This window comes from Cardiocondyla obscurior, linkage group LG14, assembly GCF_019399895.1.
Source record: "Cardiocondyla obscurior isolate alpha-2009 linkage group LG14, Cobs3.1, whole genome shotgun sequence".
In the NCBI taxonomy this organism is placed as follows: Eukaryota; Metazoa; Arthropoda; class Insecta; order Hymenoptera; family Formicidae; genus Cardiocondyla; species Cardiocondyla obscurior.
Window position 1 is genome coordinate 1808909 of NC_091877.1, and position 26143 is coordinate 1835051.

At 46.4% G+C, this 26143-nt stretch overlaps 1 protein-coding gene across 5 annotated transcripts in view; it reads left to right on the plus strand.

Annotated features, from left to right (window-relative positions):
- The window catches only part of Sesn (Sestrin), a 149421-nt gene that overhangs the window by 103488 nt on the left and 19790 nt on the right, over positions 1-26143 (plus strand). The window contains exon 1 of one of the 5 annotated variants that reach the window (XM_070665739.1): positions 8970-9566. The exons of the other annotated variants lie outside the window; for them this stretch is intronic. Within the exon in view, the coding sequence (XP_070521840.1) occupies positions 9534-9566 (33 nt within the window). The 5' untranslated portion in view covers positions 8970-9533. Of the gene's footprint in view, positions 1-8969; positions 9567-26143 lie in introns of those variants that run through there. 5 annotated transcript variants of the gene reach the window in all.

Sequence of the window (26143 nt, forward strand, 5' to 3'; positions counted from 1 at the left end):
CGATTGCGTTTTACGTCATTGCAAACAATGCACCAGTTCGGCTTTCCATTCTTTTTTTTTTTATATACACATATATATTCTTTATTCAACACGTTTAACGGGTTTGAAGGGGAGTCGTCGATTTTGGCAATTTTACGCTTTCACGAGCGTTTTACTGCATTTTTATGGATATGCTGTAATCGTTTTGTATTTCTTTCGAGTTTATAGCCTCTTCCTTTCTTTCGCGAACGTGACAGCCCACAAAATAAGCATCCATTGTCTCAAAATGGAAACGAGAATAGGGCTCGTTATTAGCGGAGAAATAAAGACCGCCGTGCGAACGCGTGCGGCTTGATTTCCCGAGCTATAAAAAATGATTATTGCCGTGATAACGCACAAAGTAAAACATATGAGGCACCGTGTACAAAATGATTCATCTATATTGATTTTTCTTTTTTTTTTCTTTTTTTTTTCTGTAATTCTATTCCTGTGAATTATCCGAATTAAATCATTTAATCGAGTCTATACACCGTTATCTCCTTATCTTAAGTAAATTAATTTTTCTTTGAAAAAATGCGCGAGTTTAATGTTCGATCCGACTGATCGATCTGATTATCAATGCCGCTTGTTTTTTTTTTTTTCTTCACGCGAAATGACAGGAAACAAAGCGGTACGTTCATTACGAGGTTTATCGATGTAGTAATTGCCTCCTTCTCGATAAATAAAAAAAGAGGGTACAAGGTAGTCGATTCATTCGGATGTTCTCCCCACTTTTTTTTTTCTTTTTTTTTTTTTAATTCCAATGTGGAAATCTCGCGTCGTACAGAAAACGAGGATTCGCCGTGTCGCCCTCGCTTGCGATACCACCCGCTTCCTCCCTCTGCGCCGCCCCGTCCCTTTACGTAACGCGCGTAAAAGGAGACAGCGGACCAGCGCTAACGAACCTTTGTTCGCGTTTTTACGATTCCAGTAAATAGCCGGGCCGTGAGTCCTACGGGCGCTCTTGGCGTAGCGTGACGTTATTGCGGCCGTAACAAAGAGACGAACCGACCGCGCCGTTTTCCAACGGCAACGACGAAAATTGCCGGGCGACCCTTGGCGCCCCGTTCTCCCTGACTTTCTTTCCGGAAAAGCCCGAAATGGGAGAGCTCTCTCTCTTCCGCAGCATTGCCTTCCCTCGTGCGCGTGTCCCCGCCACGTGCGGCGGGGCTGTCATGTGCACGCTTCGCGCCACGACCGGCGGTTGCCAAATTGCGAGTCTCTTAATCTGCGAAATAAGCATTCTATCGTGTCGCCATATGTTATATAAATGGCAGCATTAGAACAATTACCGTTGTCAACCCCCGGATTTCCTGGGCCATTCCCCCGTATATTTTTTCCCTCCCCCTATATATATTACCGATTTTATTCACTGATATTCGCGAGCTTTTTGCACCCTCCTCGATGCTACTCCTACATAATTTATATATTTAATAACGCGCGATGCAAAATTTGCGAAATATATCCTGATTGACGCCCGAGATAAAAGACACGATATGGAGTGATATGCTTGACCCATATCACGCGTTTCGATAAAATGCAAATCGTTCGAGTGTTCCGTTGAATAATTCAGATTGCACAGACAAATGCATGTTTGCTTAATGTTTTTTCCTTTAATATTAATAGGACCTGGCATAATGCGGCGCCTATCGTTACGCGTTTATTTCAGCTTACATCGTAATATTACATCGCGAGAGTTGTTTGCCCGGAGAGAAACGGATTTAAGTTACGTCCATTAATAATTTACATTTTCTTCCCCCGCGCGTATTTCGGGTTATTAATAAAAACCGTTTAATCGGCGGGCAAAGCGTTTCTCGACGCCTTTGGGAGACGATTTATCCCGTTGCTTCGTCGCGTAAACAAGATACCCCATCTGATCTTAATTCTAATGAAAGCACCCGCGGCTCGCCCGACAAACAAAGGAATGAATAGTTTGTGTATCGATTTACCCGATCCTCCCCCAACGGCGTAAGCTCCTTGGCCAAGTAAGCGTCGTAAAAATTACGCAACCTACTGCGCTGGGGGGATGAACGGTTTTCGGGGAGCTTTTATGCTCGATGGTTTTTATGAGTCCATTCGATGGGGATCGATCCATTTCGTATATTTTCTTATCCAATAAAAAATATTGCCGCAACGCGCGCACGGTTTTATTTTAGCGAGTTTATCGCGAGGATAAAAAGCATAAAGATACGTCGGAAACAAAAACAGGCTGGGATCGGTCAAGGCTCGAGAATAACAGCGAAATATTTCTTGTTTTTATACTACTTTTAGTTTCTCTTAATCCAATATAACTACATCCTTAAATTTGTTGCACATGTGCATTAAGAGCGTCTTTCAAAGGCGTTTATTTTTGTCCAATAAATTTACACGCGGGCTAAATACGTACAGTTGGAATTTCGCAAGGTGCTAGTCTTGAAAAAAAAAAAAGAAGGAATGGTCTTTTTTTAAAAATGGAATTCTGGTTGGAAGATTTTTATTTTATAAATGTTTTAAATATTTCCGACGTTTTTAAGTTTTATTATATATTTACAAATCTTTATTTAAATTCATGTAATAAATTAGCATGTCTCTCTCTTTCCCTCTCTCTTCTATTTCGCTTTTTCCACGGCCTTCAATATTTTATGTAACTCCTTTAATAATGTGGTCTTTGAGTAATTCACGAATTGCGGCTAAAATTTCCGATATTTCATCATAAAAATCATGTTTAAGATCCCATTTTAAAAACATCTGCGCGAGTGGCCTTATGCAAAACAGTCTGATCTTCGCTTAGCGACCGCGGGAGCAGACGCGCTGGCATTGTTACGCAAAGTTTTAAAGTATAGAACGGCGTGACTCATACGCCGCTAAATGTTCTTAAACAATTTATATCGGTATCTTTTAGCGGAAGATTACGTGCAAGGACAATGAGGGATAGAGGTAGAGGCAGTCGCACTACCACGCTTGCATACGCGGCCACGCGGGACTGCATCGCGATAGTGAGTCACACTTTTGATACCGACACACGTACAGGGATCGCAAAAATACTCTCGCAACGTGCTTCTTGCATAACTGTACATAATATTGCGCTGGCCACTGACTTTCAGAGAACCGCGTTTCATGCCTCGTTTCACGGCGTTTGTGTATTTAAAATTTGTAATCCCGCGATTTCGCACGAATATCACGCGTTCATTTATTTCGCCCGCTGATGTAAAATTTATTTCAAAATCAATTTCGAACGAGGCCTTTTTTTTATTGTTTGATTCTAAAACGTACATGTATTTTTAGTTAGTTATTATCCGGAATTGTTGAGCGCCATTATTGGCGATGTTGAAACGAAATTTTTACAAAACACCTTATTTTTTTTTTTTTTTTTTTTTTTTTTCTATCGCGAAATCTTTGGAGGTAATATTTGGTAGCGCTAAATTATTTTCTATTATCATTTATATTATCGTGAGTCATTCGTTGACTGACCTTAGGCTTTTTTGACGTCTGGCTGGCACATCGCGCGTATGCAAAGTATACGTGCTCGTGATGAAAAAAAATAAAAAAAAAATAAAAAAAATAGCCGGATGCTATAACGCAACTTCTCGCGTGAATAACAAGAATAAGACACATTATTTGAATACAAATGAGCTGATAAAAAGTGCACCTCAGTTCCGTACCTTTCGCGACTGAGTTTAATCTACTTTGATGTTAATTCCGTTTAGGAACGCTGGGCGAGTCCGAAATCGACTAGCTTTACGATCCACGCGTGATTTATTCGCCGGAAAACAATTACGGCTCGCCTCGGCGAGTTTTGAAGGAAATACAAGGAATAACGTCAAAGTTGCGATGGTATTAATTTTAAGATAAGCTGATCTTTAGTCGCGATTCGGCCTTTGACAGTTATTAATTAATGCCGGCGACCACCGTCGATATCGAATCAAAATTTCAATCGATCGGAGGCTGATAATTATCCGGGGGACTTAATTCCTTCGATAAAGGACGTCGGGTATCCTTGGCGGGATGTAGGTTTGCGGACGAGCCTACTGACCAACAGACCGATTGAACCTTACGACGACGGTGAGCGTCGCGCAAGGTAAAAGCAATTTTCGTCACTCGAGCGTGGAACCGGTTATTAGTCATCGCAAATTGCGGTAGACAAAACTTTCCGATGGTTTCGTGGCAGCTAATCGCGTATACCGAACTGCTTCAGGCTCCGTTATAACGGAACGTTGCGTATATGAGAGAGGAAGAACGAGGGAGAGTGAGAGAAAGAGAGCGCTCGAGGGAGAAAAAAAGAGAGAAAGAAAGGAAAATTCACGAGGCGGATTTAATATAGGAGGCAGAATATATCGGAGGAGTTATGAAAGTAGATAGACGGTTAGAAACTTATTAACGAAGTGAGAAAAGAGGGGAGGATAAAAAGGTGAGCGCGAGAGATAATACAAATCGATTGTGTCGGGCTTAGAAAAAGGAGAAAAAGCCCAGCGGGATAAAGCGATATAGAGCGATGTTATGACAGCCTGAGGATAGCGACGACAGACTTGACAGTTAACACGAAGGCAGAAGGGACGTGCAGACGTCTTTTTTTTTTTTTTGGAGGTATTGATCACTCGGTTACGTTGAATACCGCTAAACCATCGCCATATCTACCTGATGGCGATGAACAGGCGATATTTTCAAGCTCTTTGTCGCGTTACTGTATGCAAGATAAATCCGTCTGTGTCCTTTCTTACTAGATATAATCGTCTTAATTTATGTTCGCAAACGCACTAGTCTCGCGAGAATAAAACATTGACGAGTCGCAGGACGAAAAGCACCGAGCGAAAAGGACAATTTAATCAGTCGGTCCTCCAAGTCGTTAAGAAGGTTCCGGTACCTAAATACGAATGTAAAAATAGAAGACAGCTGATCCGAGCGTGGCTGACCCCAGCGTCGTTTTAATAAACGCCACCAGCCGGAGTAAACAACGCAAGTCAAGAGAGGAAACGGAAACAAAGGCGGATTCTTCTAGCCTTCGTCATACGTAAGGGATGAAATCGAGCAAGGAAAACGATCCGAGACAGAGCGGGGGGGGGGAGGGAGGGGAAACGAAACTCATTGCCGTGAGTGCACGGAGGCGAAATGATCGAGCGTCCGAGGAAGCGGGAGAGACGCTCGGTCGGCGGCGGAGGGGTCGAATAGGTGAGGGAACGCGAAGCAAAATGAGATGGACATATGTATGTACGTGGAGTAATCGCGCCAGGACTACGACGAGAGCAGGGATATTCGAGCAACGGGGCCGTATCGTATGGCAGTTTCGTAATGAGAGGCGCTTTCCCGAGCGTTGACCCCTTCGCGCTTCCAATACTAACCTCGGCCAAAAGTACGTCCGCCTTCTCCCGGGAATACAAAATAATAGAAACCAAGCGGCGCGAGAGAAGGAGGGTCACCGTACCTCCGTCTTCGCGGAAAATCGCGATTGACCGGGAGTTCACGCGGAACACGACCGAAAATATCATTCGCCCGATGCATTTGCGCGCGCGGATTTCGTGCGCCGGCGAGCGGGCTCGCTGTCCGAGAAATGCAGCTTAGGAAGAAAGTAGAAAGCAAAAGGAGAGACAGAGGGAAGAATTAACTCGGCGTTCATTAACTGGACGTAGTTTAATTAAATCCACGTCTCTCTCGGATTACGCGGCTCGTATATGTATCGGTCTCTTAGCGCTTAATCGAAAAGTCAATGTACTTATTAATATATAAAATTTCTTGTTTTTTTTTTTTCTTTTTTTTTTCTTCATAGACATCGCACGCCTCTCTCGAGATGAAAACCCGGACGGTCTTAGGCTCGGCTGCGTAACTTCGGTCGTAAGGAACTGAGTTCGCGGAACGCTCTCATACTGATTTCTTTCGGCGGGCTAATCTATCCGTCTATCTATCTAGTAATCTAGCCTGTCAATCCGCGCGGCGCACGAAACATGTTTTCTCGAGAGCCAGTATACCTGTTTTGCGGTAGACAGGTTGAAGGAACTGTTATCGTCGTCGCGTTTCGTCACGTCGTTTCATCCGAAAGGCGGTGGAGTTTGCGTTTCGCGATATTCGCCGCAGCCCTCTTGTCCGTCTCGTCGATTGACGTCCCAGGGAGATCCCGATCCCGAGCGGGGGGGGGGAACATGAACCGTGACTCTTACACGCGACCGCCCCGTAGATTCCGCGAAAATCCGCTGTTATCGTCGGACAATTACTAAATGCGTAAACGCCGCCGGCTTTAATTAACCGCCGCCTCTCGCAGCTCGCTTATCGAATCCGCGTGACGGCGTCCGGCATTCGGTTTCGCGACGGTACGGCCGGCTGGGACGAGAATTGACGAAAGCTACGCGTAATGTTTGCAGCTACTTATCGGAATTATTCGAGAGTAAAATCGCGAATCGGACGTGATTTAATACCGCGCACGCCGCTCCGTGACGTTTTTACGCGTAACAAATACGCGCGAAGCGGGTAATCTCCGCGTAGTAGTTTATACGGATTATAAACGTATTTTACGTCCCTTCTCTGATATATGTATAGCTATACGTATGCATATATATGTACTTATATGTAATACATACAGGATGCCCTAAACGTGTTACTCCCGAGCGCTCTGTATACGCATGTGCTTCTGTTTCGCGCGACATTTCGTGCGCGTAACAAAGGCTCGTTAAAGGGCTCTCGCGGAAATGAAGGGTCGGTCCCTCGGCGCCTTCGTTTTGTAGTATCCTTGGGAGACAAAGGAAGAAGGAATCGGAGGTCTCGGATGGCGGTGCCATTTCGTTCTCGATTCGCGCGAGAGGGGAAGCGGAAGTTTCATTGACCTCAACATTTACGACGCACGAAACTGTTATGTCACATGATACGTTTCCTTTACTTAATTGAATTTCAGGATCCTCTCCGAGGAGGCGGAGGGGGGGGGAGGAGGCGGGCTCGTTTATCCTTCTGAATTTTGTCCTCTTGCCTAGGGAAGTAGATCTGATTTTTCTTCCTTTCATTCGCGCGCGAAGTTACGACGTCCGCTGCTTCTTCGGTGGCGAAGATATAGCGCGTTATCTCGAGATTAATTCAATAATGAACGGCTTTAATCGCCCGCGCTGCAGTTTTAGAAGTGTGTTAGGGTTTACCGAAACGCCCGTTTCACTTCGGAGATTACGCTATGCGCGGCCGTGAATTCGAGAACGCGAGATACTTTATCGGCCAGAAGTTACTTTTATAAGTGCTACTCAGGTCAGATTGTACTTTTGACTTCCTCGAGGAGAAGCGGTGTTTACAGGAACGTAATCAACTAGTTTGATACAATGAAGTTTATCACCTGATAAAAATAACGGAAACGTATATCAGTGTACTTATTTCTATAAAAAGCGATAAGTGTATAATTCATATAATCTTATTTCTTTTTTTCATTTTTTTTTGAGAGATGTTTGTGCATCGCTTTCTTTAAATTATTGAAAGGTTGACTAACATTTGTCTTTTCGCTGACAAGTGTTACGACTTTTGCAATTCCACTCATGTTACATTTTCTTTACGTAATTTAAAAGAGAGTGAGAGAGAGAGAGAGAATGTTCTCATTGTGATATTATTAACTCGATGTTATAATGTTATCGGTATTGTCGCATAATCGATTTTATGTAAATTATTAATAAACCCAGCAAACACTGCAATATGTAATAGGAACCGTTAATGGACCGTAAAATATACTTAATTATTTAAAGAAACCCCTTCGCAGTACGCAATAAATTCTCGTGCTATTAATAATTTTTATTCTATGCTAGGTGCTTTACTATGCATCGATACCTCGACTACCTTCGCCAGGCTTCGAAACGACATACGGATTAAATTAAATAAATATTAACTTCCTTCTGAAATATCTATCAAAAAGAATTCTCCCTCCCACCTTCGAGATACGCGAATTATCAAAGATTCTTTTTAAAGTCATAGGAAGTAACGCGAGCGGTTTATCGGCGAGGAAGTGCCATCCCTTAAATCGGCACAGCGGCACGCGTCATCGACGATTGTGTTTAATCGCATGACGAAATTATAAAATCGCTCGCAGCGCGGTGTTTTTCTCTCTATTCTTCCCTCGTTCTCCACCCTTTCTCTCTCTCTCTCTCTCTCTCTCTATCGCCCCCTCCTCCCTCGTTGTTACGAGCTCGCTTTGTGCCGATAACCAGATGCGACTGATATATTTAGCGCGGGTAGTACCACTGTTGCTAGGGCATCAGCTGATCAGGCCGACCGCCTGCGTACAGGAGTGTATCTTCGGTCGTATCACCTCGCGTTCGCGAAGCATTTGATCCGAGTTTAACTTTGCATCCCTCGGATGTGACACAAATTTTAATTCGACAGATTACAACGAAGCGAAACCCTTGCCCGCATAATCCAACAAGAGACGAGCGCGGAAATCATTGATATTTTTTTTACGAACGGGTAGGAAACGAAAAAGAAAATGCAGGTCGCAAAGTCGCCGAGCTGGGTGCTTCGAAGGAAAATAATTTATTATCGCGCCGTTTATTCCAAGCTCCTGAGGCGTGGGTGACTTCTTCTCTTTCCTGATCTCGTTGAAACGAGAAGGTGAGAAAGGAGGAGAGAGAAAGCGCTAGGAAAGCGACTAAGACTCGGTTAATTCATGCAACGTTTATCGGAACGTCTCGATGTATATTAATTAAGGAGAAAGCGACGCGCCGGAAGAGACGAGAAGACAGAAATATTTTTGTCTTTTTTTTTTCTTTTCTTAGAATCTGAATCGAGCCGAAAAAAATCTCTGGTTCACCTCGTAACGTTAGAGCGTCCCGTCGATAGATCGGGTCTCCGGCGCGCGTTACAGTCCTGCCGCGACCAATGACAGCCGCGTAAAACCGGCGTGCGTTCCCCTACCAGCCGGCCCCCTTTCCTCCACCGTGTTACGGTCGCCGGAGATCCGACATCCTCACATCCCCCGCCTGCGCCTGCTTTCCCGACTCCCGGTGGCCGGCCAGATGATCGCGGCCGCCACGACTCGCCTGGCATCGCTCGACGGCGTCAGTTAGCAACCGGCTCTCGTTCAACGTGGATCTTCTCTTCGCGCGCCCGTAATACTCGCCGCAGTCCTGAACTTTTTTTACGTTTCACCGTGGCCCAGCGCCGCGAACCTACTCGTCGCAGCGGTTTACGTGTTCTCCCGGGAATAAGCCAGAGGTTCCTCTTTTGTGATATATTATGACTGGTCGTAATAGTTGCGCCACGTTACGCCTCGTACACGTTAATCGTAGTGACAACCGACGGACGTGTCGCGCCGGCTCGCCGAGTCGCCGGTGATAATTGTTCGCTGATCTCGCCACCTTCGTCGCTACTCGTCGTCGTTGTCGGGCACGCGTGACTTGCCACAGGAGGAGAGCAAGCCAAAGAAAGAGAAAGAAAGAGAGAGAGAGAGGCTCAGATTGGAACGGTTACCCAGGGTGTGTTCGAGCGTCCCTCAACCTCGTTGAAAGGCCTTCAAGATTCCCATCGCCAGCGGAGACGAGCCGCAGCTGGTGGCGGCAGATACGATCGGGAACCGCGGTGCCACCAGCATGGGCAGCATGGGCCAGATCGGACCTAGCGACGTGAGTCTTCACTTCTCTATCTCTATTGCTTTGTGTCCCCCTTTTCCGGGGAGGGTAAGGGACACCTTCCGCGCGAGGTCGCGACGTCGACGTATCGACCCGCGCCGTTGTCACCTGGCGACGTCCGAGCGAGCGGTTCCGTTGCCGCGAACGTTCGTCCGGGCCGCCTTTGTCAGCTCGAGGACGAAGGACGGCTTCTCTCGCGCGCCCCCCGGTAAATCCGAGCGAGACGTCGCTCGATCGTTCCTCGCCCGACGTGGCCGGGGGTGCCGTCGTCCCTCGCAACAAGTGGAAAGTCCCCGCTAAGAGTAGAAGTCCCTACCTTCCTCCGATGACCCTAAGCGCGATCCGAAGCCGGTGACTCGTCCGGAACTTTCCACGCGCGAGGTGCATCGGTTCGTTGATAAAAACTTGTTAGGTGTGTTATTAGAAGCGCGCTGATAAACCACGATAACCGTAGGCCTTTATGAAAGACAGCACGGGGTTCCGTGCGATCGTCGCGTTTAGAGTTGATTATATTTCACGGCGTCAAATCAGCGTTAATCGCCATCCGACTTCGTTGCGCCTTCGTGGCCGTTTTGTCTCTGTTCTCGGAATGAAATAATTATTTTCGAAAAACGCCCGTGGTTTTTTTTTCCTTCTCCAAGTCGGAACTTGATATATAAATATAAATGCCCGGCGTACGGCACGCGTTTAAATCTCAACGAGACGCCGAACGGCCGAGACACGTCCTCGCGAATACTTTCGCGTGGAAAATGGGCGATAAAAGTTCTCGCGTGACGTTAAACTCGGTAAATCTCTTCCCCCGGGTGATTCTTTCTCTCTAAAATACGCGCGCCGAGTCCCCGCTGTGTCTTCAAATTCTTCTCGCCGGTTCTCCTTCGGAGAGGAGAAGAAGGTATCGTTGACATCTCCGCCGCGATTGTCCCGGCTCTTCAGTCCGCAAGTCGCACGTGCGCTCGGTATCTGGAAAGTCACCGGCGTGGACCTCTGCTCGGCTCGGCAGAAATAAAGTGCGATACGCTGACAAAGTAGCGGCAATCGAGCCGCGCCGACCGGCCGGCCGGCTTGTCTACCGGCTCAAAAAGCAAAGAGAAACGTGGGAGAAAAAGAGAGCGGCGTTTAACGGAAAACAGAGACGGAAGGTCGGAGTCGCGTGATGCCGTTCGACGTCGTTGGTTGGCTGGCCGACAGGCCTCGGGGATTTAACACTCGACGTACGTACAACTCCTCTTCCCTGTTTACGCGTTTGTTTTATTCTCTTCTTCTCTCTTTTACGCGCTCTCTCCCGCCCGCGTTACCTGGATTAATCGCGCGGCGATCTCGCGCCGAGATAACGCCGCGCGCGGACCCGTCTTCTCGGTTTTCTAGAAATGCCGGTTTTCTCTTATTTAACGGGACCGATCTTCGACGCGCGGATCAGTCACTTTCGTGATCCCACCGCCGGGAAGTCGATGGAACTGGATGACGGTGCGCGGTGGACTTCTTTTTTTTTCTCTTCTTTTTTTTTTTTTTTTTTTCCTTTTTCTTTTTCTTTCCGAGTAATTAATTTCGTTCTTGCGCAACGCGATAAGCTGTTCAAAGGAGGTCGGGATAGTATGTGCCAAGTGCCACGGTCGGAATTTGGCATGTGTTAAGGAAAAAGGTGGTCAGCGCGAGCGAATGAAAGACAAAGAGCTGTTTTAGGGAAATTTATTATTGATTCTATCGTACATAGTTTATTTATTAATTTTTTTGGGGAGGGCAAAAATGTTGGATTTCTACTTTTTTTTATATATTTATTAATATATGCACTTTTTGGCGTACTTTATTCTGAATACTCGAAACTAAAAAACGGCCTTTGATAACAATTGTGTTTCCGAGTTTTACACAAATTTCGTAACTGCTCTTACGACGTGCTTTCGCGAAACGCGCAAATGTCATCGTCGATAACGATATAAAGCGCGGCGTGTGGGGAGCGTATTTGCGAGCTGTGCTTCAACAAAGTTTAAGTGTCGTTTCATTTTCTCTATCTCGCTCGCCTCAGTAATTGCGGCCCGCTGACCAAATGGTACACGGCGATTAATTCATGCGAAAGTAATTTTACCCGAGCAGCTGAAAACGCTGGCCGCTTAGTCCGAATCATCGCCATTAAATACTCGCTCCGCCACGTGCCCCTGGCTGATAAGCGATCGTGATGACTTGGTAATCAAGTGACAAGTCAGATAATCATCTAATTTTATCTCGCGCTCGCATAACAGGCGCAGCTTATTTTTTTCGTCGCCCCCGAGCTTTGAACTTCGACGCCGATTGTGGCGACAGTAACGAAAAAAAAAAAAAAAAAAGAATTTTGACGCCCGATACCAGCTCGTTACGCAACTCGCGAAACTGAAAAAAACACACGAATTCCGCAATTTATTCTGTTTTCTTTTCTCGGCATACGAGTATTTTTTTTTCTTTTTTTTTTTTTCGTTCTTTCTTTTTCTCTCGTTCACAATTTCCAGAGGCCTCGTGTGTATCACGCCCGCGATTCTCTACTAGTTATCTCGCACGCACGTCCGACCGCTTTGTTGTCGGTCCCGCATGCGATGATTAAATTATTGGCGGGCATAAGAATAGTCGGGGCGCAGTTTACGGCTGTTAAATTAGCGCTCGTTCCGAGCCACGAATTTAAACTGCCTTCTAGGAGTTCCTAAAAGATCCCGTCGTAAACAAAGTCGGCGGGAAATATTCATCCTCGTCTATTTTTGCGACTCCGCGCCAAGCGCGCCGTGTAATCGCGGGAGACCGCTATTTCGCGCGTTTCGGGAAACAGCTGTGTTTTCGCACAGGCTTGTCCTCCGTAGAAGTGAAACGGCGGGACAGTATTTTTGATGAGCATTCACGATCTTGCGTCAGCTTCATCCCTCTTTCGTCAGCTCGGGTCTCAACATCGAATTAACAAGCGTCTCGTCCCTGAGAATACATCCCACAATAGAACGTTCATGGCTCGATCACGTGCGCTCATTTTTAATCGTAAAATCTTGTGGAATCTGACAGACACAATCCCGCTAGACTGGTTTAAACGAACTCTCCGAAGGATCCAAATATATGCGATGTGTAATATTTTTAACGTAATTTATTTTATATAAATTCACAGTTTCGTCTACGTTTTATTTTTCTTTTATTTTAGATACTTGTATTTTTTTTTTTTTTTTTTGCATTGCTCAAACTTCGACATAATCTTTCGGGAATGAAAACAAGTAAATTATAAATTTGATTAAACATTCTCAACTGAAGTAACATATTTATCCGCAACATTTATGTTAATATGGAGATAGCTCGTAAGGAACGAAATATGTATGCGCGTTTTTATCACTCGAGAGTTTACGGTTTTAATTTCGAAAACTGTGAACAGCGCGTTGCCTCGGACGCTTCTTTCGGGCGTCTTTTTTAGGTACGTGCCTGAAATACCTCTTATGAAAAGGCGTTGCTATCGAGGTTCACCTTCCTCAATTCCATCGACACCTTTCGTTCTCCCTTGCTCGATCGAAGACAGCGGGGACCTCGCAGCAACAAGAAACCCGGCACCAAGATTTACTCGATGCTGATGTAATACATCCCGGCGCTTTTCGATCGTCCGCACTTTTCGTGCATCGCCGTCTCAATTTATCAATCGCAAAAAGTGAAACTCTCTCGATTCAAGGTGATCGACTCTTTTACCGTCTAAAAAAAAGGAAAAAAAAAAACGACTACAGCTACGATAGCATTGTTGTTGATTTAGATTGCTAATTTTATTGCCGAAACGTGCCAATTATGTAACCGCGGGCTTCCAAGTGAGATTGATACGACCGGTCCTTATAAGAGCCCTTACAAAAGATAAAAAAAACAAAAGTTAACCGGACTGCTTAACTCCCAAACAGCTTCGTGTAGCCATCGCGGCAATTTTACTTTCGCGCTTTTAACGCTTCTTTCGCCGTCGCGCACTAATTACTCTATCAAACGTCGCCGGTTTAATTTTTGCGAGAAATTGGAAATTCGCGCACGTTTCCGGGATTCTTTCGTTTCCGCCGGGAGTGGCGAACGGGAAAGCGGAATTAAGCTAGCCTTTGCACAACGTCAGACGCGGCCCATCTATTTTTATCGAAACTGAACCGCGCATTCGATTTCCCTTTTCCTTCCTCTTTCCTCTCCCGTCCTCTCATCCTTTCCTCTGGCCCTTTTACCTCTCCTCGTATTCTCCAACGCGCGTTTGAGTACACGTCCCGCCGGTGATGGGTCGTATTCTCGCCGGGATACGAGAACGCGGTTATCGAATCTCTTTTTTTTTTTTTTTTTCTTTTTTCTACTTTTTTTCCACCTTCTCTCGCCCGCGCTCCGTATATCTCTGCCCCTGTCGAGACAGATACCTGTCACGATTACTCCGCGTGTACGGCAGCCTCCTTCTGAAACCCACTTCCCCCCTCGCGCGAGAATCGGAAGACCTCGATTGTTACGTGGGACGTTCGTGGTCGACGAGCAGAACGGTATTCCCTGTTGAAAAACAAGATGTTATCGCCGGTGGAGTATTTTTTTCATTTCTTTCATTTTTCTTTTAACACTTCCATTAAGTACAATAGGCGTCGTACGCCCTTTGCGCGCGATGGAAACCTTCGCGGGAGTCTGAATTTTTTCATAGATATGCAATATATTTTTTTTTTTTCGCGTTTCTACATATTCAGAGACTTATGTTTCTTAATCTACGCATATTCCTCCGCTCGTCCTTGGGGACCCCTCTAAGGCGGAAATAAACGCCGCTCGCTCTCCCTTCAGCCTTGCCCCCCTTCTTTTCTCCTTTCTTCTCACTCCTTTTCTCCCATCGCCGTGGTAAGTCCTCGGCATCGTAAAATTATTTTCCAGGCGCTGGAACTGGTTTCGAAGATCTGAATTCTGGTTTCCGACGTTGTTTATGTCCGGTCATAGGCCGTCTTCGCTCTCCTCGTTCGAGTTTTCTCCTCTTCGTCTCCCGCCCCCGAGTAGATTCTTTCCGACTTCTTTCTTTCTGTTTTTTTTATATTTTATTTATTTTTTTTTTTTTTTTTTTTTTTTTTGCTTTACAACGACGACGTAAAAGCCTTTTGCTGAATGAAAGACGAGGGTTCTTTCCTCGACGCAAACGACTCAAAACCGGGTGCGAGTCTTCTTTCTTTTTTCTTTCTTTCTTCGTGACTGATGAGCGAACTCGTTGCAATAAATGTTGCCGTAAATGTTCACCTCGGTAAAATTCTATTTATCGATTACGTGACCCGGGCGACGTTTGTTTGGACGGGAATTTTGGAGGAATATACTGCGAAGAGGAGGCTTTTTACGTAGGCGTAAAATGTACTGAATTTATTGTCGATATTAATAGAAATTTGCGACTGGTGGGAGTCGCGTTAACGGTACTCCGGTACAAACTGATTGAGGGGAAAAAGAAAAAAAAAATAATCAAGACGCTGAACAGAAGTCCATTCGACTTTTTCTCACGGCTCGGTGAGTTTCCGACGCATCCGCTTGTCCACGCATACGCGCACGCCGCGTTACACTTACGCCTGCCGTTCGGTTAATTAACGCGTGGATACAATCCGGAATTGAGCCTCGCGAGGCGAGACAGAGTCGTTACGTGTAACCGCGACGGGTCAGGACAAAAGAGACTTGTAGACGCTTCGATCGCCATTGCGATCCTCGTTGTTCCTAGTCGTGCGAAATTTCGGACGGTCGTTTCAAGGCTCATTCCGCAAATTGCGTTGCGCGAGCGCCACTTCGTGCTCGATAACTCGGTCGCCCGTGCGCGCCCAAGCCGCGGAATTCACGATTCGTCGCAGTTTCGCGGCCAGAACTGCTGTTTCCTGGTTGCGGACAAGGGGATTCTTTGTGTGCCTCGGCCTCGAATCGGCCAGTGGGACACAGATGTCCCCGCGCCGACGGGCGAGACGAGGACGGATCGCGAGAGAACACCGGGTACGGGAGAGAGAACCGTGTCTGGTTGTCACGTGGCAAACCGGCAATCGATACGATGACGTCGACCTCGTCGACAACCAATGAGGCGGCCGCCTCCGCTGCCTTGACTATAACAGTGCCGTTTACTGATAAGAAAGGGGGCATCGAACTCGCGAAGTTTCCTTTGTTCACGACTTTGCTCCCCCTTTCCGCCGTGCCTCCTCTTTTCCCGGCCCTCCAGGTTTTGTACCTTACAGCTGAGTTTATTTTCCCCTCTGGCTTCTGTTCTTCCCAGCTTCCGCCTGTTTTTTTTCTTTTATTTCTTTCTTTTTTTTTATTTTTTGTACTAGTTGTCCCAGAAAAGTTTCGCTCTTAATTCTTAATGATGAGTTCTACTCTCTTTTCTTTATTATTTTTTTTATTTATTATTTTTATGAATATTGATTCTCTTCACCGAGAAAATCTTTCAATTAAAATTAGATACTTTGGCTCGAGGAATATAAGAGTCGGTTACGAGTTCAGAAATTGCTCTGCGTATTCGTGGTATTTTTTTTTTTTTTCTTTTTTCGCGTTGAGATACGTTCCTCGAGGACGACAGCTACGGCGGTTCGACGTTCACAAAAGAACGAGAGAGATAGGGCGACGGAAGGGAAAGGAGTATTCCGCTCCGAAAAAATCAACTGACCGAATCGCCCGAATTAAATTATCGGATTTTATCCGTGCGACCTTGGTAGCCCGATATCGGTAGATATGTCCCCGAAGCACAGATCACTCGCGTGACTCGACTCAACGAGGAGACAGAGAAAGATGTCCACTTCCTGCTGATTAATTTGTTTGTTCGTGTCGTTGGGTAATTCACGAACATTCTGTCATATTGGCATTATTATCTCATTTATTTGTGTGGCACCGGCTATATCTGCATGTTCTCATCAATGTTAAACGTATATCACGCATGGGTTTAATTAAAATATTTCATTTACGCTAACGCGAAAAGTAGGTACGCGAGCGAGCCTTGTCAACACATTTTATTTCCACATTAATTTTAGAAAATTAAAGCGACAAAGATTATTTCAATAACTTCGACGTAACAAATTTATTATATTCGTTAACACGAAAAATGTAACGTCGCCTATTTTAGGAACATCCTTTGTCCTTCGAATGCACAATCGTCTCGATTCTCTTCCGAAATAATAGATAGTGGGATGCGGCGTAATAGGTTCCTGGACTGGTTCCAGTCGTAAACGCGATTAAAAACTTGGGCACGACCCAGGTCGAAGGTTTAAGTGACCGAAAGAGAGGAACCGTGTCGATAATAATCGGCCAATCGGTATTCGTCGAGCGTAATACGGCGCACAGAGGCTGAATTTGGGCGTCCTTGGGAGTCGCAGCACGGACACGTGTAGCCGAGACGCACCTTAGATTATTCAGTCGGGTGGATGGCGTTTACACGGTCGAGCTGATCCGGTATGACTTTAAGACAGTGGCGTAGGTAGTGCAAAGTAAACATTCTAATCGGTAAAGAGTATTTTCCGATATAAACCGATGTAAGCGACGTCTGATAATAATGTAGCTGATTATTCGGTCTTTATTTAAATTCATTAATCGTCGAAATAAAATCAGCACACTATTCAGACGCGCGTACTTCAAGACCTCGCTGTTATTTATTCGACGTCGTATACAACGATCTAGAAATAAAAAAAAAAAAAAAAAAAGGAGCTTTAGCTTTTGCTCCGATTCCTTTGTGGGATAATAATTGCCCTCGCAAGGGTGGAAGGGATTTATATCTACGTCACTGTCAGATGATTAGTGCCCTTTGCTGGGCCATGGGCAGGCGGTCGTTTCTAGCCTGAACAAGCCAGAGCAAATTGTGACGGAGAAGTCATTTCGTGTGCGTGCGCGAGGCGTGTGTGTGCGTGAGCGCGATGATTCTCGAATTGACTGCTTGGCCACTCTTGCGTCAGTCTTTTAGATACTTTATAAGACACTCCGCATAAAATTAGACACCCATAAATTCACAAAACTATTTATATCAATGTATTTTATTTTTATTATTTCCCCGAATATTTTTACTTATTTATTGACAAGGATAAAATATTTTTGTTGCGCGAAATAATTCGGGAATAACGCCGGATTTTATATGAGAAATTTTTTTTTTTTTCTCTTTTACAGTTAGAGTATCGATTCTCTCGCAAACTTTACAGTCTCTCAGGGGATCCGCAAAAGTCGTTTAAATTTTCTGCATTCTTGGAAGGAGCCTTATAGCCTGAGCGCTGTTTATCGTTAAATCGCGCGGACATCCGTCACTTTCTCTACAATTTTTCATCGATCACTCCAGATTTAGCGCGGCGTTTCGCGCCACAATGGTCGCAATAAATCTTGCAAGAGATTAATTTTTTTTATCGTCGCGTTGTTTTCCACGAAGAGATATTTTATTTTTTTTATTTTACGCGTCCTTCGCTATCGAGCGAACTTGCGACCCTTGGCGGGCGACAATTGATCCAATCTGCTCGGAAATAATTCCACTTCTTGTCAAACTGTCGCGGGTGTAATATCCGAAATGCCCCGGGCACATGGTGCGCGCCATTTATTAGATACGCCCTAATTTTGATTACGCCACGTAAACGCGCTTATTTCCCCCGTCGCTCGCACGGCGAATGTTTACCCATCTAATTTTAGGCTCATGTATATTCGATAAATCATCTTGTCCGCGCGCCGCACACAAAGTATGCCCGTCCATTTCGCACTCTTGGCTCCCTGCGATTCCGGCGGAGTGTGCTTCGCTTTTAATCGCGGCTCGAGTGAAATTGCTGGGCTGGCGAGACTCCCGGTGATCCGCGCGCGAGCGAGAAGCTCGTCGTCTGACACTTCGCGCGCTCGTATTTCGCACGCACACGCGCGCGGGTGATAAGACCGGCCGGCGCAATCCGGTGGGCACGCTCGCAAGCGGAGAAGACCGTGTTGTTTTAGGCTAGGCAAACAAGTGCCACGCAACCCGCATCGCTGTCTCACGGTCGGCTGCAATCCGAGTCGGCTGATCGTCTCGCTGAAAAGAAGGACGCGAAACGCCGCAAACAGGCGGGCTCTGCTTTCGTATCCGAGCGGCGGTGAAAAACAGAATATAAATATTTGCGCGTCGAGCGAGATATTTCCCCGCGTTGTAACGGGAGGTTAATCGAAGGGGAAACCTTTTTACATTGTTAATATTATCGGAGGGGGGAAAAAAAAGAAAAGAAAAGAAAAAAAAAACAGAATTTTGATTAACTCGGGAGTGTATCTGTTGTCCGAGGTGCAGCCCGCTTCTTCTTCTTTTCTTCTCTTTCGTATCGTTACGTAACCGGGATCGGCGACCTCACGAGCGGATGATGAAACAGACATAATTCGATCGCGGACATGTGTATTCGATATTCCCGGTGAAGACCTTCGTGATATATATCGCAATATTAAGAATTTATGTCGGTCGTTAGCAGACGTAACATATTGGAGGCTTATTTCGAGGATCGTCAAGTAACTTTTCTGCAGCATTATACCGGGGAGGGTTTTACTTTGATAAAACTAGGTGGTTTCGGATAGATCCGTCTATTACAGGCGTCCCGATAACGTTTCTAAATGGCATGGGGAGGGGGGGGGAGGGTCGGAGACTACGTGAGCCACATCAAATAAAGCAATTGCTATCGCTGTTATCTATCGGAGCGAGCGCTTCGAAAAATGAGACCTCGGAGTAATCGGTTACGAAGCCGAGACGTTTGTTTTAGGAGGTAAACCGCTTACGGAAAATATTGCGAAACTAGTATTAGAGCAAAAATTTATCGTGCGATATTCCGGACGTATCGTTGAATTGCCCAGGCATTAAAAATGAAAAAAATAAAAAAGAAATTGATCGACCACGTTAATGAAATTTATAAGTAAATACGCGGCGAGTTGCTGGCGACTTCGTAATAAAAGCGAAAGTTACTTGTAAAGATACAGAACGTATTAACTTTGCCTCGTACTTTCACTCGCGAATGAATACTTCCTTCCGCCTCTATCAAGGGGATTAGGCAGCTTGCGACAGTTTTAATTATACCGGGTAAAACGATATATTTGAAACGAAATGTCTTGCCGCGGCACTTTAAGTGCGCGATAAGGAGCACCGCGCGCTTGTTGCAGGCACCGATTTGCAATATCCCGGTATCTCTTTAGCGTTTCGATTTGGCCGGCCGGCGCCGGTCGGCGTAACAGCCGTCGCGTCCCGTAATAACGGCTAATTAGAAACCGCTGTTGTGGGGTACGCGCCGGTGCAATCGTAACGATGTTTCAGAAATCGAGTGTCCCCGCGAGGGCGCGGGGGAGGGGACCGGCAATTTATCGTTAATGCCAGAAACGTGTTGTTTAGCCGGAGGTCTCAATTCGCGCACGGACACGCGAGCCGCCGGCAGCGGCTCATATCGCGAAACGCATTGTTATGCGTGCTACGTCGACGCGTTACACTCGTTCGGATCGCGCGAGAGGCTAATCGGCCGCTGGAAACGAGAGAGAGAAAGAGAGAGAGAGAGAAGGGGGGGTGGGGCAGGGTCGGACAAGGTGAGATGAGAGAACAGCCGCTAATTGTTGGATACGTCCAATTGTCGGACGCGCCAGGCGACACCGTCCCGCTTAATTGTTGATCTTAATTAAGCCGTATCGCGGGTAGATTGCAATTAATCGTCGCGTGGGTGGCGACTCGCGACATCGCGTTCCGTCATTCCCTTCCGCTTCTCAAGGCGCTCGCCTTCATCTCTCCGCTCGTACCCCTTGTTTTCCTCGTCTTTGGTCACGTAGCGCGATGCAGTAAAAACAGTCGTTTCTTTATGCCACTTTAACTCTCGCTTATACCTTCCCTCGCGCATAATTGGCACGTCGCTCCGCATCTTCGACGGAGTTACTTGCTCCTCGCTGATGGCCGATCATTACCGTCATTAATGGCTCGTCCGATCTCGCGAATCGACCGCCATTAACTCCTCTTTTCCGTATCCATCCTCTTGTGGCAGTTCTGTACGCAACACTTTCCGAGGGACTAAATGAGTATAATTCACGAATAAATTCTCTGATGTAAACGGTATTAAACAAATGAGAGATCGCTTCGGGAATTTTATTTTTAACATTTCTATATTAAGCAACGCCGAACGCTAAACCGACCGGGAAGAATTAAAAAAAAAAAGAGAAAAAATGAGAGCAAAATTGTATTTTCTCTAATTTGTTCCCCCGAGCTGTTTATTTCCGATATAAAAAGCACGCATAATGAATAATGCCTGGCCGCTTTGACGATCCGCATTGAGTATCGAGAAACGAAGAATAAATTGCTGCAATTTGTAATCGCCGGGGCTAGAAATGATTGTCGATGCGCGAATTCACGTCGGTGTAAAATAACGTCGTTCGGCCGACCGTTTTGCATTTTATGCGATTACAATTTGGCCGCCGAGTTAGCGTTATATCGCGCTTCTCATAACGTCAATTCGGGTTTCGCTTCCTATCGAATTCAACGACACTTCACGCATATTTTACTCGCTTCGGGTATTACGATAATACCCGCCCCGCTCTCACGCTGGCGGCCGCCTCGCGCTCGATTTCGCAAACGGCGCGAATAAATTTAACCGATACGCCCGGGCTCTCTCATTTCGCATTACGTGCAGCGGTGGTCGATGAAATCGGGCGTGTCTGCCGTTGAGAAGCTGAGGTATTGAAGTTGAAGTGCCGCCGATAGTCGCGATTCAATCAAACTTTCTCTCCACGCCAAATGTTCGATTCCTTTATCTAACGGCGAGCCGCGCATAATGGTCTGTCGCGAAGACCACAGTTTGAATAGTTTTAATAGGAATTACGCTGTAGAAAATAGAAAAAAAAACGGTGCGAGTATACTATTATTACGATAAATTAATTTTTTATTACTCGGCGACTTTTAAGTTCAGTCGAGCTTTTAATTTTATGAGATGCTTTCTGCCGTTGCGTAAGGGGAGAATAACTTCTTCTAATGCCTAGTATTTGTAGTACGCTGAGCGAAAACAAATTTTGGTGTTGCTACGTGACGATATATGTCGCGTGGGAGTGATATACGTGATACACAATGTGGCACAAGGTTCTTCTCCCAATAATCGGCTTCTCGACCATGGACCATCGCGTTAATCTTTCTCGGACGTCTCTGTTCTTTTTCTCCTTCCTCTCGATTCTTATGTTAGTTAGAGACACATCTCGTAGCGTTGGCGAAGACGTTTATTTTTGCAATTATTCCGTGACGCTTGCAGTCCGTCACGGTATAATGAAAGGGTTCGGCCCGATGGTGATATCAGCCTCGAACAATTAATGCGAACGTGTTTAAAAGCGCGGCGAAATCGCCTCGGTGTTTCCCGCGTTAAGAAAAACCTACGGAAATTATGGTAATCCAGTCGTCGGCTCAGGTTTTTACGAACAGGGTGCCGAGCGCAAAAAAAAAAAATAAAAATAAAAAAAGAATAAAAACGGAGTCAATAACTGTGAAACGTAGCGTGTGTGTAACGTGAGAGGGTTTTTTTTCTTCTTTTTTTTTTTTTTTTGGAATAACGTGAAATGTATATATGCATTCGGGGAGCATTGCCGCGCGTGCTGGATATTCTGTCGAAAATATTTTCGTCCCGCATCACATCCCGGGATATCGGAGCGATTTCTGGTCGCGGTGTTGATTTATCGCCGTTACACAACAGCCGATTATTATTATTAAAAAAAATTTTTTTTTTTTTAATTATTTGAAACCATAGGGAAAATGATATAAAATTTTCATTTTATTCATTACGTAATATCTCGCAGCGTCGTTGAAACGCTGCTAAATATTCATGCGCGGAATTTTATAAAGCTCACCCGGGATCATATTTTTCTCATCCTTACTACTTGGTACGCAGAGTTACTGTCCCGATTTACTCGGCGAGGGGGTTCGAGGCGGCCCTCTCTGTGCATAAAGCTTCTACGCGGCGGCATCACAATTTACGCTCGGGCTGGAGGGATACCTTCCGGCGGATCGATAAAATTTTCATTTCATGCGTCCTAAGCGGGCACGTCAGAATCTCTCCTTTTCTTCCGCCGTCCCTTCTACCGTCTATCGCGCTATCTCTTCGCCTTCGCTTGCGAAATCGGCCACGCATGACCGAACAATCGAATCGACTTTTAAACAAACCAGCCGCCCCACCTGTCGCGCTGTTTGTCGCGTTTTCTCGTCCTCTCGCTCGCTCGCGGCGGCGAGGGCCGTTGGAAAAATATACGACTTCCGACAACACGCGAGCATTACGTCCGCCTGGCCGAAGTCTCAGCGCCTCCCGATGCCTTTCAGCCACGACGACGCTTTAATCTTCGCTTTCAGCTTCGATTACGTAATCGTCCTCACCTTCACAGTAGAGCGCCCCGTTCTTTATCTCCCCGGCACATCCGGTCGAGCGACGCCGCTCGTCAATTAATCCGCCGCGTTTAACGTAAATTGAGACTCGACGCTGCGCTCGAATGCTTAAACGTGGCGAGAATACGACTTCGCGCGCAACGTGACGGGGGTCGCGAAGCGCGAGGCGCACGTGTGACGATAATTGACGGCGCCGGCCAAGAAATTGGGTCAGGTTTTCCAAACCATCCTCGTCGGGACGCGCGTGTGTGTACAGAAGATACGAAACCGCACCGCGGATTCGTCACACGCGCGGTAGCCACGGATTTTTTTTTTTTCTTTTTTTTTACGACCGCCCCTCTCGTTCCCGTCCGGCCGACATCTGGCGAGCAACGACTAGCTGGAGAATCTTCCCTTTGAACGTTGCCATTGGAGACCTCCGCCGTTTTTCTGAAACGGCGCGAGTCGTTCGCTGTAACGAGACAAAAAGGCACGCTTTAAGCTCTTTGGCGAGGTTTTTTTTTTGTATTTTATATTTTTTTTCCACGGAACAAGTTCGTTAGTCGTAGCACGTAAAAAAAAAAGAAAAAAAAACTGGCTGCGCTTTGAGCGTGCAATTAAGCTTTGTCAAAATTATATCGCCGCACATTTAGCGAGAGAAATGTGCGATTGTTACACGCATTTATGTCGCTTTATTTTGCAAAAATTACTTTTGAGTCTGAAAAAGAAACATTCGCAAATATTGCATTTCGAGCAACGTACGTACGATAAGGTAATTAAGGCTTTTTATTAGGTGTATGTCAGTTAGCTCGGCGCACTCGATGCATGCCGGGAAAGGTAGAGCTATTAATGCGGAAGCCGCACCGAGTCTTTGTACGGGGGCCAAAGGGGAACAAAGGGAACGGCCGTATGGACGCGAGTTCGGCATTACGGCGGCAATTTGCGCGAAATTTTGCGAATAACTCTGTCTCGTATTGTCTTGGGAACAACTTCGTTAGCGTCGAAACGGTCGAGCGAAGGGCTTGTTACCCTCCAAAGCGGTAGCCGACGGTATGAAACGTGCGTGCGCTCGCGATTTCTCTGCCAACGGGAGTCCGCCTCGCGCCTCGCGTTCTCGCGAACGGCGTCAATTACCGGACAACAAAGCGGAGCGTGGATAAATCGCGAGGCTAATAGTCCCTTTGTTCACCTGGATCTGGAGCGCCGTTCGCGCGCGTACTCGATGATAAAATAAACGGCGCGCAGTTCGCCGCGGCGCGCGTTTTATCGCGCTTAACGAAGTTACTCGGCGCCCATTGAATCCGTAATAGGGCGTGTAAGTAGCGCGGTCGCGGCCCAGTCCGCCGTCTTGAAAGAACTCGTTGACTCGGCGTTGCATAACAAAGACATCTTTCAACCCTAACAATTGCGGATCACGGTGAAAGGCGTAAGCGTGCCACGGACGTTCCGGGACCTTTCGCGGAAAGCAGATACGGCCGTGACGTCGTATCGCAGCTAAACGTCGATAAGGCCTGACTAGATAAATCTAGAAGCCGGGGCGACCACTCGCTTCGAGAGATTTATCAGACAAGAAAGCGCGCTCTTAAACTTGGTTCTTTTATTGTTTTCGAACGATTAAGTCGAATGATTGACGATCGGCTAACAAAAGGTTTGAAAGACAATTGAATAATGAATTACTTTTGTTGGAATTGCGCAGCTCACGTGCGCCGCGGTGAGATAAACCCAGGTGGTGTGACTTTCCGATTAGAGGCACGATTAGAAAAATACCGCGTGAGTCACCGCGCCGCGACAATACGCCCCGTTCGTTGACGTAATTTTTTTTTCATCCGTGACGTCGCGATAGATAATTTCCATCTGCCCCGGCGGTCGTCGAACAATTTCGTAATGCCGCGGCGATTCTGGCGCGACGCTGAAAGTATTTGTCAGTTATTACGGAGATTATTATCCCTCTCCGGTGCCCCGCCCATCGCCAATAATCAAACCGCATTCGTGTACACGATCAGCCTCCGCTGACAACCACGGTTGATTAATGGACCATATAGAATAGTCGGTAAAATTATGGCAATTGAAGGCAGGCCGGGCCCGAGGGCCGTGTACAACATATAAAGTGTTTTAAAATTAAGCTAACGGTCACCCGGTGACGTGAACTAATATTACACGGTGGATTTGTATGCGGGGTGCCTCCGCACGCTTGAATCAACCTCGTTTCCACCTCGTTGCGGGCCGCCATCGCGCTAATTAATTATATCGAAATCACTATCATTTTTCGTCACTCGCTGCGGTCGAGCCACCCGGGAATCTTCAGCCACGGCCGATTATTCGATGACGTTCCACTGCACTTTGCTTCGCGTTGCGGCAATCGAAGCGAAATGTTAAGTTCGCGCAAATAACCGCGTGAATAAAAAGGACGGCGTAAATATAGCGAGAAGCGATTGGCAACGCCTCGTGTTTGTGTGCAGATATACATGACGGGTACGTCATTCGCGTCTTATGCCGCTCGGAGTATGACAAACATATGATACATCCTCTCGGTGGCGGTGTTTATTCGCGCGATCTCGCGCGATAAATGACGCGCATTGCGTTTTCTTCTCACTTGTCATCTTTTTTTTTTCCCCCTTTTTTTCTTTCTTCTTTCTTTTTCGTCGTCCCGCCTTCTCGTTCCTCTCGCGAAGCGCGCTGATATCCAAGATCACGCCTACGCGGGATGATGCTATTAACGTCATATAATCTTGTTTACGCCGTGCAGATTCTGTCCAAAATGCAGCACCAGCCGGCGGTTGCATCGCGTCCTCTCGAGCCACCGCCAGCTGCCTTAATTATAGAATATTACGGCGTATCGCCTAGGGCAGCGAAACCGCGATCCAAAATTTTTCCTCTCGCTCTCCGGCAGGAGGAGGGGAAGGGAAGAGCTGACGCCGTTAAAAATCTACGTGCGCGAAACTTTAATCCGACACCCGATTCCATATTAGCGGAAGCGCGGAGAACTCTCGTACCGCCGCGACTGCAGCGTTACTATTCTACGTGTGCAATTTGCACTGCAATTTCGCCGCGGCGTACGCCCTGCGCCTTTCCCATACGAAACTTGGGGGGGTATGAATTATAATTTGCCATATTGCGTCGTTGTGGGATTCCGCCAATAAGGCAACCCCCCGGTGCGAACCTCGCGCGGAGACTCGCGCGCGAGCAACGGATTTTTATCGCGGAAGCACCGTGGAATTCTAAAGAAGTCCGGCTTCTGCATCGAAACGATGTATTATGCTTCTATCCGGAATGCAGCGAGCCGTCGTATCGATCTCTCCGTAGTTCC